The sequence below is a fragment of the Idiotropiscis lumnitzeri genome, chromosome 5, assembly GCF_059441095.1.
Source record: "Idiotropiscis lumnitzeri isolate Australia: NSW breed Sydney's pygmy pipehorse chromosome 5, RoL_Ilum_1.0, whole genome shotgun sequence".
In the NCBI taxonomy this organism is placed as follows: Eukaryota; Metazoa; Chordata; class Actinopteri; order Syngnathiformes; family Syngnathidae; genus Idiotropiscis; species Idiotropiscis lumnitzeri.
In genome coordinates, this window is record NC_142395.1 from 19479040 (window position 1) to 19494918 (window position 15879).

At 42.0% G+C, this 15879-nt stretch overlaps 4 protein-coding genes across 6 annotated transcripts; 2 read left to right on the plus strand and 2 right to left on the minus strand.

Annotated features, from left to right (window-relative positions):
• Positions 1 to 84: 84 nt before the first annotated feature.
• txnl4b (thioredoxin-like 4B) lies at positions 85 to 1191 on the minus strand. The gene is made up of 3 exons (XM_088296838.1): positions 989 to 1191; positions 757 to 908; positions 85 to 562 (listed from the first exon to the last, which is right to left on the minus strand). The coding sequence occupies exons 1-3, from the start codon at positions 1118 to 1120 to the stop codon at positions 397 to 399; spliced, it is 450 nt and encodes a 149-aa protein (XP_088152964.1). The 5' UTR covers positions 1121 to 1191; the 3' UTR covers positions 85 to 396.
• A 191-nt stretch (positions 1192 to 1382) lies between these two features.
• Positions 1383 to 3124, plus strand: trmt10c (tRNA methyltransferase 10C, mitochondrial RNase P subunit). The gene has a single exon (XM_088296173.1). The coding sequence runs from the start codon at positions 1594 to 1596 to the stop codon at positions 3037 to 3039; it is 1446 nt and encodes a 481-aa protein (XP_088152299.1). The 5' UTR covers positions 1383 to 1593; the 3' UTR covers positions 3040 to 3124.
• blzf1 (basic leucine zipper nuclear factor 1) lies at positions 3104 to 7665 on the minus strand. Of its 3 annotated transcripts, none has more exons than XM_088296176.1 (7): positions 7354 to 7665; positions 6971 to 7063; positions 5879 to 6333; positions 5589 to 5788; positions 4923 to 5051; positions 4025 to 4250; positions 3104 to 3933 (listed from the first exon to the last, which is right to left on the minus strand). In XM_088296176.1, exons 2-7 carry the CDS (start codon positions 6987 to 6989, stop codon positions 3748 to 3750), a joined length of 1215 nt encoding a protein of 404 aa, XP_088152302.1. In that variant the 5' UTR covers positions 6990 to 7063; positions 7354 to 7665; the 3' UTR covers positions 3104 to 3747. The 3 variants fall into 3 exon arrangements, with proteins under 3 accessions (XP_088152302.1, XP_088152301.1, XP_088152300.1); XM_088296175.1 differs by having other exon boundaries at positions 7240 to 7665; XM_088296174.1 differs by having other exon boundaries at positions 7329 to 7664.
• ercc5 (excision repair cross-complementation group 5) lies at positions 7605 to 15520 on the plus strand. Its single transcript, XM_088296172.1, has 15 exons — positions 7605 to 7841; positions 7964 to 8139; positions 8218 to 8333; positions 8436 to 8537; positions 9108 to 9162; positions 9338 to 9484; positions 9563 to 9767; positions 10668 to 11579; positions 11644 to 11882; positions 11976 to 12095; positions 12239 to 12452; positions 13063 to 13207; positions 14240 to 14440; positions 14522 to 14606; positions 14898 to 15520. The coding sequence occupies exons 1-15, from the start codon at positions 7754 to 7756 to the stop codon at positions 15393 to 15395; spliced, it is 3303 nt and encodes a 1100-aa protein (XP_088152298.1). The 5' UTR covers positions 7605 to 7753; the 3' UTR covers positions 15396 to 15520.
• Positions 15521 to 15879: the final 359 nt, after the last annotated feature.

Below are 15879 nucleotides of genomic sequence, written 5' to 3' on the forward strand. Positions count from 1 at the left end.
AATTTCTCAAGACTGTCCCTATCACCCCAACACACAAATATATACATAATGCCAAGATATTGTAGAGCTGGAAAAGATCATAGATTTATTGACAAAATAGAAAACTTTATTGCAACTTAACATTTGTATTATTACACATTTCACACGAAACCAAACTCTTTTCCATAGGAAACATGACAACAGTTTATATGATTAAAAAACATTCATAGCAGTGTAGCGTTTCAGACATTCCTGTCCACCAATCTGATTTCACATGCTAATAAAATGTAAGTTCGCCATTCAAACAATAATCACGACAAAGCTCTTGCTCACGGTAACAATTACCAACAAGTACTCTTTGGTAAGACCAAAATCAATATGATGGTTGACAAGTTTCATACCGAGGAACTGTTCACTTCAAATCCCATGGTACAAGAGGTCATATTTGGGAATATTTTGTGGATCGATGGGACTCTGGACAATCATTTTCCCTCGCATGGCTCCTCTGTATATGACCTCAATAAGATCCATGAAATCCTGTTTGGTTTTGAAGCTGCCAACAAACTTTGTGTGATCTGGCGAGCTGAAGAGAAGCAAAAACAGTTTTTATTTTGTGTAATATTTTGTTTCAAGATTTTTTTCTGTACTTCTTGACACAATACTGAGATAAAGTCATTGGGCCTTAGCCATGCTGTAATTATATATGTATAAACCTTTAACCAGAGTCTCACTATAGCATGTGGAATGTGCTTTGTTTAACAAACAAGATGTACTCACCCGTAGTCTACTTTCATGTGCTGGCCATTGAAAAAGAACACAGTTGATGGGATGTAACTGATATCAAAATATCTGGTGTAAATCGGGACTTTGTCCACATCGATTATGTAGATGGAGGCCATGTTACTCAGGTCATGAGCCGTTTTTGACAGCTACAAAACAACACAATCGGCGATTAGATACTCAGGCAGGAAATAGTTAACTAATATTATAGATGACTTTATCTACTTACAATTTCATCGAGCTGGAGACAAATCGAGTCGTCGTCGCTCCCAAATCTCAAAACAACCACCTTTTCTGCTACTGTCTTGATAACGTCGTCTATGTCTTTTTTGCAGGTCAATTTTGGCAAGAATAAACTCATTTTCAGGATCGGCAAATGTTTCCCTTCGGAGGAAGTCGTCACTACAGTGTAACACCTTGAGTTTACCGTGAGGAAAATACGTCGTCTTTACTTTTCAAGGGAAAAATAATTGCTTCCATTTATCTTTTGAGAAGTATAACAAATGTACACTTAAATAAAAAACAAACAAACGCCAACATTTTTCCATTATTTTATTCCATTAATGCAAAATTAAACAAAAAATGTAGATTCGCCGTTTCAGCACGACATCTATTAACGTTACACTGCAAAACAACGTGACCTCCACACGATTACCCAGCGTGGACTGCAAAATAATCGATCAACTCGGTGGCAGTGACGATCATGGCGTAATGTGATTTTGTACTACAATTATTTGTGAGACATCCCAACTTGTGCAAATAAGATTTGTTGCATCAGTCGCTGTCCGGTTGCTACTGCCACTTTTACTTCCGCATCATACCAATTGTTTTGCCATGTTGCGACGACTCTTTACTCAGCGACATTTAAATGAACTATGGAAGAGTGGCGGGTTTGCGTTATCCCGAGTCTACAAAACGCATGCAATCGGGGCTTCACCAGCTCTTTCTCCCCGCCAACCAAGTCATCTTTTCAGTACTGGGAGTCCACAGAAAAAGGAGAACGTCGACTTGGACAAATGGAAATCCGTAATGAGATCCCAAGCTTCATCAGCGGAACAAGACGACGCTGATTCTGAAGAAGCGCGTGACGAAGATGAGATCCCAGAAGGGAGTTCAAGTAACAGTTTGGTGGCAGCTCAGGAGCTGGTTGCGATGTGGCGACTGGCTGGTAAACAGGTACCTCAAGAGATGTCAGATGATGAATTGCAGATTCTGGCAGACCTCACCACTAGGTCAGCTCGAAAAAAGTACCTCAAACATCTGGCATTGAGGGAAAGCCATAAAAGAGCACGCAAGGAGAAGCAGCAGAAGAAGAAAGCAGAGAGGGAAGCATCACTACAGCAGAAAAAAGATCAAATCACAGATGGGGATCAGAACGAATTCAGAAACACTTTCATGCTCCAGTTCTGGAATCGCAACCTGGACCGACTGCTGGCCTGGAGGAGCGCCCAGTCCATGTTGTTTGACCAGCCTTTGGTCTTTGACATGAGCTACGAGTCCAACATGTCCAGGCGGGAGATTGGAAACACAGTGACCCAACTGATGGAGGTGGAAGGATGGAACAGACGTGCCAAGGAGCCTTACCATCTCCATTTTTGTAACCTACAACCAGATGGAGCCTACATGACGGAGTTGCTCAAGCGCTATGGTGCTGAAACCTGGGATCGCCTCTTCATCACCAACACAGACGCTCATGCTGTTGATGTATTTCCTCGTGATCGCCTTGTTTACCTCACTGCGGACTCCCCCAATGTTCTCCGTACCTTTGACCACTCCAAAGTCTACATCATCGGCGCTCTCGTAGACCGGTCGATTCTTTCCGGTTTGTCAATGGCCAATGCCAAGCGTCTCCAGTTGGCAACAGCTCGTTTACCACTGGACGAGTTCCTCAACTGGGAGATGGGAGCCAAAAATCTGACTCTGGACCAGATGATACGCATAATGATATGCATGAGGGAAACGGGGAAATGGGAGGAGGCACTAGAATTTGTGCCCAAGAGGAAGCATGTTGGCTTTTACCACAACCAGCAACAAGTCACCAATCACAGACCAGGAGAGAATGGGGACAGGTATTCAAAACAAAGAGGTCCAAAACGTCACAAGACACTCAGAAGTGGGGACCAAAGTGCATTCAAGTCCAAACGAGAGTCTGGCTTTACCGAGATGACGCAAGTGTCTGGTGCATCTCGACCAGCTGCGACTAGAGTGCGAGCATCTCTTAAGAGTACCATGCAAGGAAGACGTGAGAGCAAAAACAGGGAGTGGTGGGATGATGATTAAGGACATGACAAAAACGGACACTTTGTTTCCATTTACGTTCGTGAGAATGTCATACTCAAGTGAATAAAATATTGAAATACTTTAATTCTGTTCTATTGCTGTTTCTTTTCTAGGGGTTCCTACAAATAGTTACCCAACAGGCATTTTAAACAGTAGAACCTGCTTTGGTCTTTATTAAATTAGCAAAACAAAACAAAAATAGACAACTTTGAGAAAGATACAGTTATTCATTAATTACAAAGCAATGTCCTTCCCTGCCCAAAAATAATGACATTAAAAGAAAAAAATAATACAAGTTTTAAATTTCCTATGCATTTCAACTTAACTAGTATTTTATGTAACAGCTGCAAAAATATAACTGCATTTTACTGCTTGATGTAATCACTCTGAAACATGCAAACAATCTCAAAACAGGAGATCCTTAATCAGGATCAGTACAACATTGCAATATAGCACTTCCAATTCTATACAGAAAATTTGACACCAATTAAGGTACTAATACACAGCTTGGCTTGGCAATTACTTAAAAGCACTAACAGTTCTTGTGCTTACAAAGAACAAGAAATTCGTAACGTTGGCTGAAAACTGAGATTTTTAGTTTACAGAAGGGGAAAAAAGGGTTATTGTAAATTGAAAATTATTTGTTTAAAAAGTTTGAGCACACTTGTTGGAAAAAGACGAGTTGTTGAGCACTGAGACGATGGTGTTCTAGAGCACGAGGATGTCTCCAGTACAGCGTTCGCAGCAGTTAAAAGTGATGTTCTCATAGCGAGTGTATGGGTGAAACCTGCCGATGCTCTTCTTATTGCCCAGAAAGTTTGAGGGGGATGAGTCACCAAGCGGCGACTCTGCCTTGTTTTCCGCGCAGGAGATTGGATCTAAAGTCTTCAGCACCTACAACGCACATCAGCAAGCCGTTGAATTTCACGAATGACAGTGGTAATTCAAACTAGTAGTTTGACCCATAAATGCGACAATTATGAACCTTCTCAGCCATTTTCTCCGCTGGTGTGCTGCACAGCTGGTCGGCTGCCGCTCTGCTGCTGCTTTTGACCACACCGCTGCAGGTATTGCCCAGCAGGTGAGAGTTGATGGCATCCGCTAGTTTGTGATTGGCCGCTGCCATCTCTCCCGTGCTGAGCGGCTGTGCGCTGGGGTAGTACGTCTGCTGCCTGCCCCACTGCAAAGACACCAGGAGTTGCTCCAGGGACCTGACGACAGCAACGACAAAGGCAGAGGGACAGAATTAATCACATCAACTCCTGAAAGTGAGATTTTGACTTTGAAAGCCGCTGATATGCTTCAAAATCCGAAGTGTTTTATATTTCAAATTTTACTTTTATATGGAGATTTGTTTGGAAATATGATTTTACCCGGTCTATACATTCTGATGACAGTACCAAAAAATAAATATGAATTCAAATATCATGCCAAAAGATATATATTTCTTTTAGAATAAATGTCAACATTATTACAATTTTAACACAAGGATAAGATAATATCTATTCATGCAGTTATGTATTTTACGTCTTGTTCATGTTCTTATTTCCTTATGTTTTATTTTGCCATTGCTTGTTTTGGCATTTGTGTTTATTCTAAATTATTTAAAAACGTTCGGTAAATGCTGCTGATGAAAACTAGTCATTCAACAAAAAGTTACACTCCTAAAAAATGTGATGGGATGTTATCCCTTTGTAAAAATAGGTGGATATATTTGACCAGTGGAATTACAAGTTTTTCATTCACTAACGGGAGTGTAGGTTTAAAACATTCCGACAAAAGGTTCGGGAAGGACTGCTACATTAATATTAAAACAACTCACCTGTGCCTTGTATAGACAAAAAAAAATTAAAATTACACAATTATTTCCGTATGTACGTCACCTGTGAGTGAGCAACATTTCCCTCGAGAACTCGTCTCTCTCCAACAGCAGGTCCTGAATGGCGCCCTGTGCCTCTCTGATCTGACGCTGCAGAACCGTTCTGGCATTTGTCAGCTCCTCTGCCATCACTCTGGAGACACAATGAGGCGGGTTCAAAGGTGTCATTCCACATAAGAAGGTAATTATGTCAGTCTGGTCTGCCCTAGTTTTTATTGCGTCCACTTAATTGTTTCCACTGTACAACATCAACAACAATTTTTTCTTTACTATTAAGTAATCACTGACATCTCCCAATTAACTTGACTACACAGACATTGAAGTGGTGCCTTCAAACCTATTTTCCACACAATAGGATGACTAAATGCAAAACAGTTGTAGCTCATGTGATCGGAATTGGCACACGTGCTTTAAAGCTAAAATGAAAGAGTTGCATCAAAATTGGAAAAGTAGAAGCTCAGCTTTGAAAGGCACAGAGGTCAAAATTATTCATGGAGCCGGACAGGATAACCAATTTATGCGAAAACAGCAAATCACAATTAATACCTATTTGACTGTGTTAAAACTAAGATTTTCATTGGATAGTCTGCTTTAATGAGCGGTAAAAGAGTAACTGTGTCACTGGTGGTGATCGAAATTGGCCAACGTGGCACTTTTGTTTCTTTCATACCTGCTGGCCAGAAACTTGCTCCTCCAGACATCACATTGGATGCTCATGCGCTCCAGCTGCTCCGACGTGTGCGACAAACTTCGACCCAAAGTCTCATTCTCCAGAATCAGCTGATTGTTCTCGCGGGCCAGACGCTCAAATTGGTACTGCAGGTCATCCCCCATGGATGCCACTAACAGTTTCTTGAGTTCACGGTTCACCTAGTCATACATCACAAAGTAATCATTTTTAGAATGCCTGCAAAAAAAAGAAACAAGACGTCTAACGTCTATCTACAGTGTGTGTCTTGCCTCTGTCTGCACACGCAGTTGATTGGACAGGCCCTCCTTGTCTTGTAGAAGCCTGCGTTCAGAGTTCTGAAGCTTCTCTAGCTGTCCTCTCCAATCATCCATCGCTGGCTGCGGGGAAGAACTTCGCTCTTCCACATGTTGGCCAGCATCTACCTTCGCCTCGGCTACGCGGCAGCTTCTACTTATTGCAGCACGAGGGACAACAATCCTTATGGCCTCGACCTCCATGCAGGTCTCCTTACTCACTTTACCCAGGTGGAGTACACCATGGGGTTGTGGGGCAACAGGGGGAGGAAGAGTGGGAGACTTGGGGCTGTGTTTGGGACTTGCTGCCTTGATGATGGGAACGGCAGAAAGACCTGAGAGTAGTGCATCTGCGTTGACCTCCGTAGCGGAGGACGTTTTCGCAGTTTCCATGCCATCGCCAGCAACTCTTACGGGAACACGGGTGGAATCTGGAAGATAGGATTGAAACAAATGCCCCCAAATGAAGAAATGCAATTGCTTTTCCAACGATTCCAAATAAGTGAGTTCTTCTTCTTCGTATTAAGAAATCATGCATGTCTTTGTAATGTGGGAGGAAACCAGAGTACCCGTAGGAAACCAACACAGCCACGGGGAGAATATGCAAATTCTACACAGGAAGGCCGGAGCCGGAATCGAACACTGCACCTCTGAACTGTGAAGCCATCGTGCTAGCCAGTTGTCCACGTGCCGCCTTCCAAATAATTCGTTAATCTTAATTAATTAATGTAATTCATTAATTGTCATTATTATGCAGCTTGTGAACTCGTACTTGTTTTAATAATTTCGACCACACTTAAACAACATGCGTGGCCTCCGTTACATTCCTTTTCTGAAACACTCATCACAGGCATTCTGTTGTCTTAATTTGAAACAAGCGGCAATTTTTGCCCACATTTTTAAGTTATTAAAATGTCACAATTTTCTTAATTCTTAACAGTGACACAGTTTAAACCATCGTCTTTCTTTTGTTTCCAAGCACTTTTGAGTGACACTAGTCTTGATGATAAAACAAAAATCTTTTTTCCTCACCTACGGATATTAGGAGTTTGTGTGAGTGTTACGTACCCCTGACAGCAGTAGACATGGTGGGGGTCGGCTACTGAGCAGATGTCCGAGGCAAAAATAAGGATCCACGTCCAGGGTATTCCAGCATTTACTCTGAATAGAACACAACATGAAAATACATAATTGTTAAGAACACACACGTGACGAGAGCTTTTATATAGCAGTCGACAGTCACGTTTAACTGCAGGGGAGCTGATAATGCAATCAGATGAAGATTGCTGCTGCTTCCCGACGTGGCTAATTTTGAGGCTAGCGAATTGAGCGCTTACTTTGGAGGAAGCCGCCGCAAATACGCCCTGGTTTCTTCAATAAGTCGCAAGAAGCAACCCAGTAGTTCTATCAATTAGATCTAACTTACCTAGATCATATTGAGAGCAACATACCACTTGACAATGGTTCTCCGCATTCCAGCTGTTGATGTTACCGGATACAGTTTGTAGAATTCTGTGTATTATATCCTGAGCTAGGTCTTTCAGGCTATATTGTTTTTCTAAAACATTTGAGACTCTGTTCTGGATCTCAAATAGCCAGTAAAATCCCAAATAATATAATTTCATACAGTCGCATAACCGATAACTGTCATTTGATGAAGGATATACTTGTCGAAGCACGAGCCGACAGCTCGGAACCAGGGCTAAAGTACAAATGATGCCGGAAACGTTGTCATCGTCTCTGGTTGCTCCACGGACAGATTTGTTGTTACTACGACGAGACAAAGTTGATTTGTACGTGTGGTTATTTATTGCACAATTTTAATATTATCATGCAGTTTTAAATTGCACCATGGGAGTGCACGGACTTTGGAGGTTGCTGGAGAGCACAGGGAAACCCATTAATCCAGAGACCCTGGAGGGTAAAATTCTTGCTGTTGGTATCCAAACTTTAGGGGATCTAATCAAACGTTTCCATCTCATCACTTCACCCTCTTTCTCAATTGTAATGTCGTTATGAACTGTGCTCTCTCGAACATGAACCTTAACCTGGCACCAACAGATATCAGTATATGGCTGAATCAGGCCGTGAAGGGGGTCCGAGATCGTGAAGGCAACAGTGTCCACAACGCTCACCTTCTCACTCTCTTCCACCGCATCTGCAAGCTGCTGTTCTTTCGCATCAGGCCAGTGTTTGTCTTTGATGGCGATGCTCCATTGCTGAAGAAACAAACACTGGTCGGTGCACACTTTGGATTCTTTACTCATGGACACGGTTGCACGCCTTTTATGTTTTCATTCTGGGGTTTTTCTTAGGCCTTGAGGAGGCAAAGGAAGGAAGAGTTGAGCCAAGAGTCCAAAAAGACTAATGAGAAACTCCTCAAGACGTTCCTGAAGAGGCAAGCTATCAAAGCTGTGCTTGGAGGTGACAGGTAAGCATCATAGACAGGTGCTTTTAACAAATTATATAAAGGCCAAACATCTGGACCAATGAATATACATCCACGAGGACGAAACTTTTTGTCTCTCTACAGTAAGGATCCTCTCCCCAGCCTATCCAGCGTGAAGCGAAATGAGGTGGATGATATGTTCATTCTACCAGCTCTGGCACAAGTCGATGAGGAACAGAAAAGCAGGTCAGACGGCCAAAATGCTCTTTTGTTTTTTATATCGGTTAATCAATGATCAAATGAGGGTTTTGTGATAATCAAATTGTTTTTAATTATAAATCATCCAAATGCTCAGAATTTTAACTTCTTAACAGTAAATATAACCCAGTTTTTTAGTAGTCCTCCACAAATGTGGGCTGATTGTCTTTGTGTTGAATCCCAATAATTGCTTTTATGTTGGAAAATGCTGTTAAACAGTTTTGCCTTTTTTTCTGACATGTTACAGACCAAACTTCTATTGGGCTCATAATTCCCGAAAATTGATTGTGCAATGCAATTTGAAATAATATTTTTTTTTAATCAATTCATCACGCAATTGACAAAATAATCAACAGATTAATCGAGTACTGTACTCTTATATTCACACTCCTGAAAAGCCATTAAGAACAATACTTGTTAGTAGAATAACATATATGGTGTCTTTTCCGAATGAAGTTGAGATTAATTTGATGATGAAAGAAATTTCTTCAACATTTTAATTTATTTATTCATTTTTATATACAACCCTTTATTCAAACCCAAATATCTTTTTCACAGTTCAGAGGAGGAGAAAGAGAAAGAGTCTGAGGATACAGATGATGATACTTATCAGGTAAAAGAAAAAAGTACATTTCCTGCACCTGTGCTTATCTTGTTGCCGTCAGTTGTCATTGTGTTCGTAATGCATTCACAACTGATAAACACTCAGCCTGACTTGAGTAGGATGAATATTTTAATGTGCTCCATAAAATAATGTTGAGTTGAGTAGCATCCGCTGTATCCCGCAGGGGGAAGAAATGTATGCGGACCCCAACTCTGTAGACATCAACTCAGAGGAATTCGCCTGTCTGCCACTTGAAATGAGGCACGAGATCCTCAAAGATATGAAAGAATTTTCAAAGCGGCGTCGGACACTGTACCACAAACCCCCCGAGGTACCTCAGTCATACCCTTCATCTCTACACAGCTACATAAATGCACGCATGCCTCCTAACTTCTAAATTCACTCCTAGCTCTCCACAGACTTTTCCCAGTACCAGTTGTCCGGCTTGCTGCACAGGAACAAGCTCAATCAACGTCTGGAGGGAGTGGAAAAAGAGATGAACCAGCGCAGTGCCGGCAGCGCGCCTCAGCTCTCGGAACAAGACCAGCAGAGTCATGACGTTGAGTCACGTCGACTTGTTTCAGAAGACAACTCTCACTACATCCTCATTAAAGGCGAGCTCAACATGGATTTGCAAGTTTTTGCTGTCGGCGTATTTTATAGACTATAGATGCTCACATTGAAAACGTTGGATACGCTACCGTGCATCCAGATCCAGTACTGTACCTTTCTGAAAAAAAAAAAAAACTTGCTTCACAAATATAATAATGTTTAGTTTATTGTATTAAAATAAATAGTCTTTAGTGGTGTATCATATGGTGAGGTTTTTCTAATATTTACAGCTAATTACCTTCCGTCCATTTTCTTGATAGCTTATCCTGTAGCGTTACGGGTAGCAAATGTAATATTGAGCATTATTACACTGGATCACGAAAAGCAATATGTTTTATACAGGAGGTTGCTTTGATCAATGTATATTTTTATTTAAATTATTCATTTGAATTTAGATTTAAAAGACACCTGTTTTTAGTAGAGATGGGCGCGTATCGATGCATATCGGTATCGGGCATATATCAGCCGTTTTTTAAGGTGTCAGGTCTCGTGGAGGCTGTCGATACCAGCCACCGATACTTTAGACAAAAAAAAAAAAATTAAAATGCATTGAGTAACTCCTCCTATGCAGTAGTTGGCACTATACTATTTTTTTTTTTATGAAGTTTTGTTTTTGTTTTTTTTTGTCAATTTTGAAATTGGTATCTGTTTATACCCAGACTGAACGCTGTACTGGTATCGTTCTGAAAAAAAGTGGTAGCGAAAAGATGTATAAATCACTTAATTAGTCAATTAAAGGTAGCAGGTGGATTCCATTGTTGTTACATAACAGTTCAAATTTTAAACTAATCCTAAAAGATGTGTTTCTTGTACTTCTGTTATATTTTATGAGAACTGTGCAAATCTATCAGTCGTATTCAAATATAATGTGGTCAAACTGTGTATTGATTGTTGCTCTGCAGGTTCTACCAAAAGTAAAAATCCCTCAGCGAGCCAACCAGCCTCTGCACCCTGGACCGGGAACGCCCTGGCAGGCTTTATAAAAAGAGCAGTGGACAAACCGGAGCCTTTGTGGCGACCGGTGTCCGAGGACGAAGACAAAAAGCAAGTTTCCTGTTCACAAGACTGTAAAGCATCAGTATCGAAACTGGATTCGCCACCTTCACCTCGTACAATGAAGGCTATCCAGGCCGCCATGAGTGACGGCTCGGATGTGGAGACGACGAAACAGGAAGAGAGCGATGCCAGCGTCTCTCCACGTACTCTGATCGCCATCCAACAAGCTCTGGCTGAGGAGGAAGAGGAAGAGGATGGACTGAAGCATAGGAATCCAAGCGTCAGCTCTGCCACTAAGTTGCAAATCGTCATCAGTAGTTCTGAGGAAGAGAACGACAAACCTGACACTATCGAAGATGTCGAAGAAAAAACAAATTTCAAGGGTTACACCGCAGGAAAAGATGCACCCACTGATTTGTTAAATATCGGCTCAGATTGGATGGATGAAGTCATTGGACAGAGAAATAAAGCGTTTCTCATTGCCGCAGCTCGTCATGAAGTGAAGGAAGGATCTGACGGGCAAAATGTGAGTGATGAGACGAGTAACGTGAACAAGGACAAGGAAATGCTCAAAGCCGAACTGACTGACGCGAGGACGATATGTTTTAGTCAGCGAAAGCCTGACGAGAGAGGCGACTCGGAGCAGGGAATGATGTTTGTGGAAGAACAAGCTGCTCGTGTGTCTGAGCATCCACATGGGAAACCTCTCATGGGTGCGCCAAGACATCTTGAGCTGCCTGAGCAGATAAATAATAAATCCACCGCTCTACAGACCATCCTTGATGTTGAACCAGAAAGTGATGACGGTCAATCAGATGGTAACAGTCGACGCAGATAAATTCTCATTCATTAAAAAAAATTTAAAAAAAAAAATTCTCCTAGAGAGCTTCGTTGACGTATCAGAAGAGGAATGTGAAGCCATTGCAGAGGAGATCCATGAAGATGAGACCATGCAAGCAGAAAGTCAGTCCAGCGCTGCCACCATTCCTGACGAGTCTTTGAAGTTCGACGAACAGCAAGACGAGAAAACGCAGACGGACGAGGGGGAAGAGTTGGACGAGGGAAGAGAAAAAGCGTCCTGCTCAGCTCCTGCAGTCAATGAATGGGAAGATTTTGATGTGGTAAGCTCAATGAATTAGCGTAGTTTGTTTTTGTGTAGAAGTGTGTCTCAACACTCTTGACAAGTCATTTAGAGTGTTGCTTTTGTGCTGCAGGATGAGCTGCAGTCTCTAGAGAGTTCTCTGCTGGCGGAGCAGAGCAATCTGAAAGAGCAGAAACAGCAGCAGGAGAGGATGGCAAACTCCGTCACGGGTCAGATGTACCTGGAGAGCCAGGTGAGTTCCAAAAAACAGCATTTTGACAAACATGCATTCAAAATAGAAAAATGTTGAGCTTTGGTGATACTGTTGCGATTGTAAAAACTTGCGGAACTGACTTTGAATAAGATGACTTTGATTTGCTGTTCTCGTGGCCTCAGGAGCTCCTACGACTGTTCGGCATTCCATTCCTGGTGGCACCGATGGAAGCCGAGGCGCAGTGCGCCGCACTCGACCGAGCCGACCAAACCAACGGGACTATAACTGACGACTCGGACGTTTGGCTGTTTGGAGGGCGACATGTTTACAAGAACTTCTTCAGCCAGAATAAATATGTGGAGCACTACCAGTACAGTGACGTGCAGAACCAACTGGGTCAGTGGCCTCCATTTAATCTGTGTTGTTATTTTTTGCGCATTTGAAAAATCTCCATATCCGAAAAGACATTTTTATTTTATTTGAATATGAACATAATAAATTGTATAGACGGGGATATCTGGTCACCACACCTATAGAAAGTGAAAAAGGTTTCATAATAGGTTGGAAGTACACTGCGCGACTCTTATTGTATAATTGTTCCACTGACTACCGAAATATGGTTCATCCAAACACACAAGCGTTGATGAAAAGGTCTTTACTAGAACACCTGTACACCGTTTTTCTACACCTTTCAGATTGACTACACATACAACAGGTGTGCAGATCTAAAAAGCCCAATCTAATTTCAGATGTACTGTATATACCGCGTCATAAATTCAGTTTTTGCCATGTTATTCTTCTGACTACAGGCATTCATACATTGAAACAAATCAAAATTGTGTTGACAGGGGCAATGAGGACGCAGCCAAGTGCTTATCCGATGTGTTTACATCTCGTATATCTGAAACCGTTGTTAATCTTGTTGTCCTGATAGCGGATGTAACGTATACACCCAACATCCACTGTCTCTCTCTCTTTCTCTGCGCTTTGCTGTCCTTCATCACAGGCTTGGACAGGACCAAACTGATCAACCTGGCTTACCTGCTTGGAAGTGATTACACCGACGGTGTGCCTGGGGTGGGACATGTGACTGGTATGGAAATCCTGAATGAATTCCCTGGACATGGGCTGGAGCCATTAACGCAGTTCAGGTGTGTTTCACTGCCGCACGCATTTGTAAAGTTGATACTGTGAGAGCAGTTTTATAAACTGTGTTGGGCAAAACTATTGTTATACCTGACCATCACAATCGTTTATTAGTAATTAATAATTTATAGTCCAAAGCTTAAAAAGACATCCTACAAAGATGTCCCGTCCAAATAATGTTCCTGCTAAGCTGCACACGTGAGCAATGGCGCACGGACCTCACCTTCTCAGCGCACACAGTGACGCTGGCGAGCACCACACAATTGTTTTGAGGTTCAATTAATTATTTTTTATGGAAGAAATAATAACTGTGTTTTTGCTCGCTAAGATTGCAAGATAACTCAGTTTGGTTTTTTTTTTAGTTAATTGCGCATTTGTGTATTTCCGGGGCTACGCTAGCCTCTGATGCGCGGCTGTTTGAAAGACAACAATAAATCGGAGACAGCAGTAATCACAGAGAAGGACTTTGAGTTTGAACGCTTCTTGTGGTCAAGCGATCTTTTGTTTAGCACTCGCTTCAGATGTCTTTTGTTTGTTTATATTTCAAGCTAAATTCAAATTAAAATTTTATTAAACTTGCCCATGGGTGAACATGCGCCATCTTTGTTTCTTTCGTTTAGCCGGAAGATGATCCGCATGTACATAAACGTGGATTTAAAAAAAAACAAAAAAAAACTTCGCATTATCTCACTATCTTTGCAAGAGAACGCAATTTTTCCCCCCATACTATTTTGATATAAAGGTGTTTTGTTTTTCTTTTTCTGTATAACATACATCATGTTGCTTGTTATAATCTCTTCTCTTCTAATCTTTTGGACAAGTGTGATACTGGTGGATTTCCGATGTTGCTCACCGTGGTTCAAGGAAAGCTCAGGGTGTTTATGTGAACGCACAAACGTGTATAAAATTAAAGGGAACATTGAGTCCAATTCAGATGAAACTTTTGGCTGAGGCTGGACAGAAAATACCAAACACAAATGATATATTTCCCTTTCATTAAATATTACATGAATGTAGAAATTGTTCTGTCTTTGTAGTATGTGGTGGTCAGAGGCTCAAGAGAAAAAGCGTTTGACTGCAGATCCTCGGGACACCAAAGTGAAAAAAAAGCTGAGGGAGCTCAAACTTCAGCCCGGTTTCCCAAACCCTGCGGTGGCTCAGGCTTACCTGCAGCCCGCCGTGGACGAGTCAGACAGCTCATTCAGCTGGGGACGCCCGCAACTGGACGTGATCAAAGAATATCCTTCCACTCAAGGTCAAATGAATGCATAAGAATGTCGCACAAGATGGTACACCCTTTCCTTAACCAGACCTTTTACATTCTGTCAAAGTCGTTTCGGGTGGGCGAGTAGAAAAACAGCAGAGACGCTTCAGCCTGTGATCAAGCAACTTAACACACAACAGGTCATTTGCACATGAATAAGAATTGTTCCTCCGACTGGAATGTGATTGTGTGCCTAGTTTGAAGAATTTCAAAAAATCTTTCTGGGAGACTGATTGCCACGTCTAAAACCTTCCAAAAGAAGGCCACGCCCACTTGCCTAAAAGGAATCAGACAACCAAACTCCACTAAAATATTTGTACCTCTCAAAAAAATGTTGAGTTTATAGTCCCTCCACCACTGCATGCTGCAGAAATCCATTTGGATCTATTTAGAGACAAGCCTTACATAATATTTCCGCTGTCTTGTTGTAGACTCAGATGCGGATTGACACCTTCTTCCGCATGGAGCAACAAGAAAAGCAGGCGATTCGAAGTCAACGTCTCCGCCGTGCCATCACCTGCATGAAAAGGAAGGAGAACGGAAACGAGGATGTGGAGTCTGACGAGGAAATTGCGTCACCGACCAAATCCAAGAAAGGGAAGACGATAGAACAGGGCCAGAAGAAAGCTGAAAATAGAAGTGTGACCGAACGGGACGGATCTGTGCGGGGAGGTGGGTTTTTGGGTTCGGAGGGAATTGGAGAAACTCTGATTGCATCTCTTAATGATGTGAGCTGCGCTAGCCAGGAGTCGCACTTAACGAAGGCCTCCAAGAGTGCACCACCGCACACGAGACAGCGCAGCAGCAGCAGCTCTGATGAGGACAGTAATGATGGTAAAGTTGCTATGGTTACTGCTCAATCTGTGTTCAAGGGAAGCATGAGAGGTCGAGGTAATAAAAGCAGGAGAGGAAGAAGACGAGGAAAGTAAAGAGGAAATGTTTTATTTTTAGTATTTTAAAACAACGTATACTATTTAGAATGTAATAATTGATTGTTTCATAATAAATTAAATCATGTGCATTTTCTAACACAATTGTGAAGATTCTTTTTGTATGCCGGGATTTTGATATTTAAAATATTTAGGACCACTCAAACGTTTTAACGCACATCAAGTCACTGACACGGTTCTCCAAACTGTCTAATCCTGTACAAATTGACACATTTAACATAAATGGGCACTTTACCGCATTTTGCAGGTCCGACATCAGCCGGTCTGACAGCAGTCCCCCCCCCCCCCCCACCCCACCCCCCCTCCTACCGTCCACCCGTCTTCGTCCCTTTAAAGTGATTCCGTCCTTATTTCGCCCCCCGCCTGAAACAAACATAAAAACAAGACCATGCATATTAACATCGTCAACCAACACCGTTTCTCTGCCAAAGTGTCCTTTATTTTCCTCCTTCTCCTCCCTCAA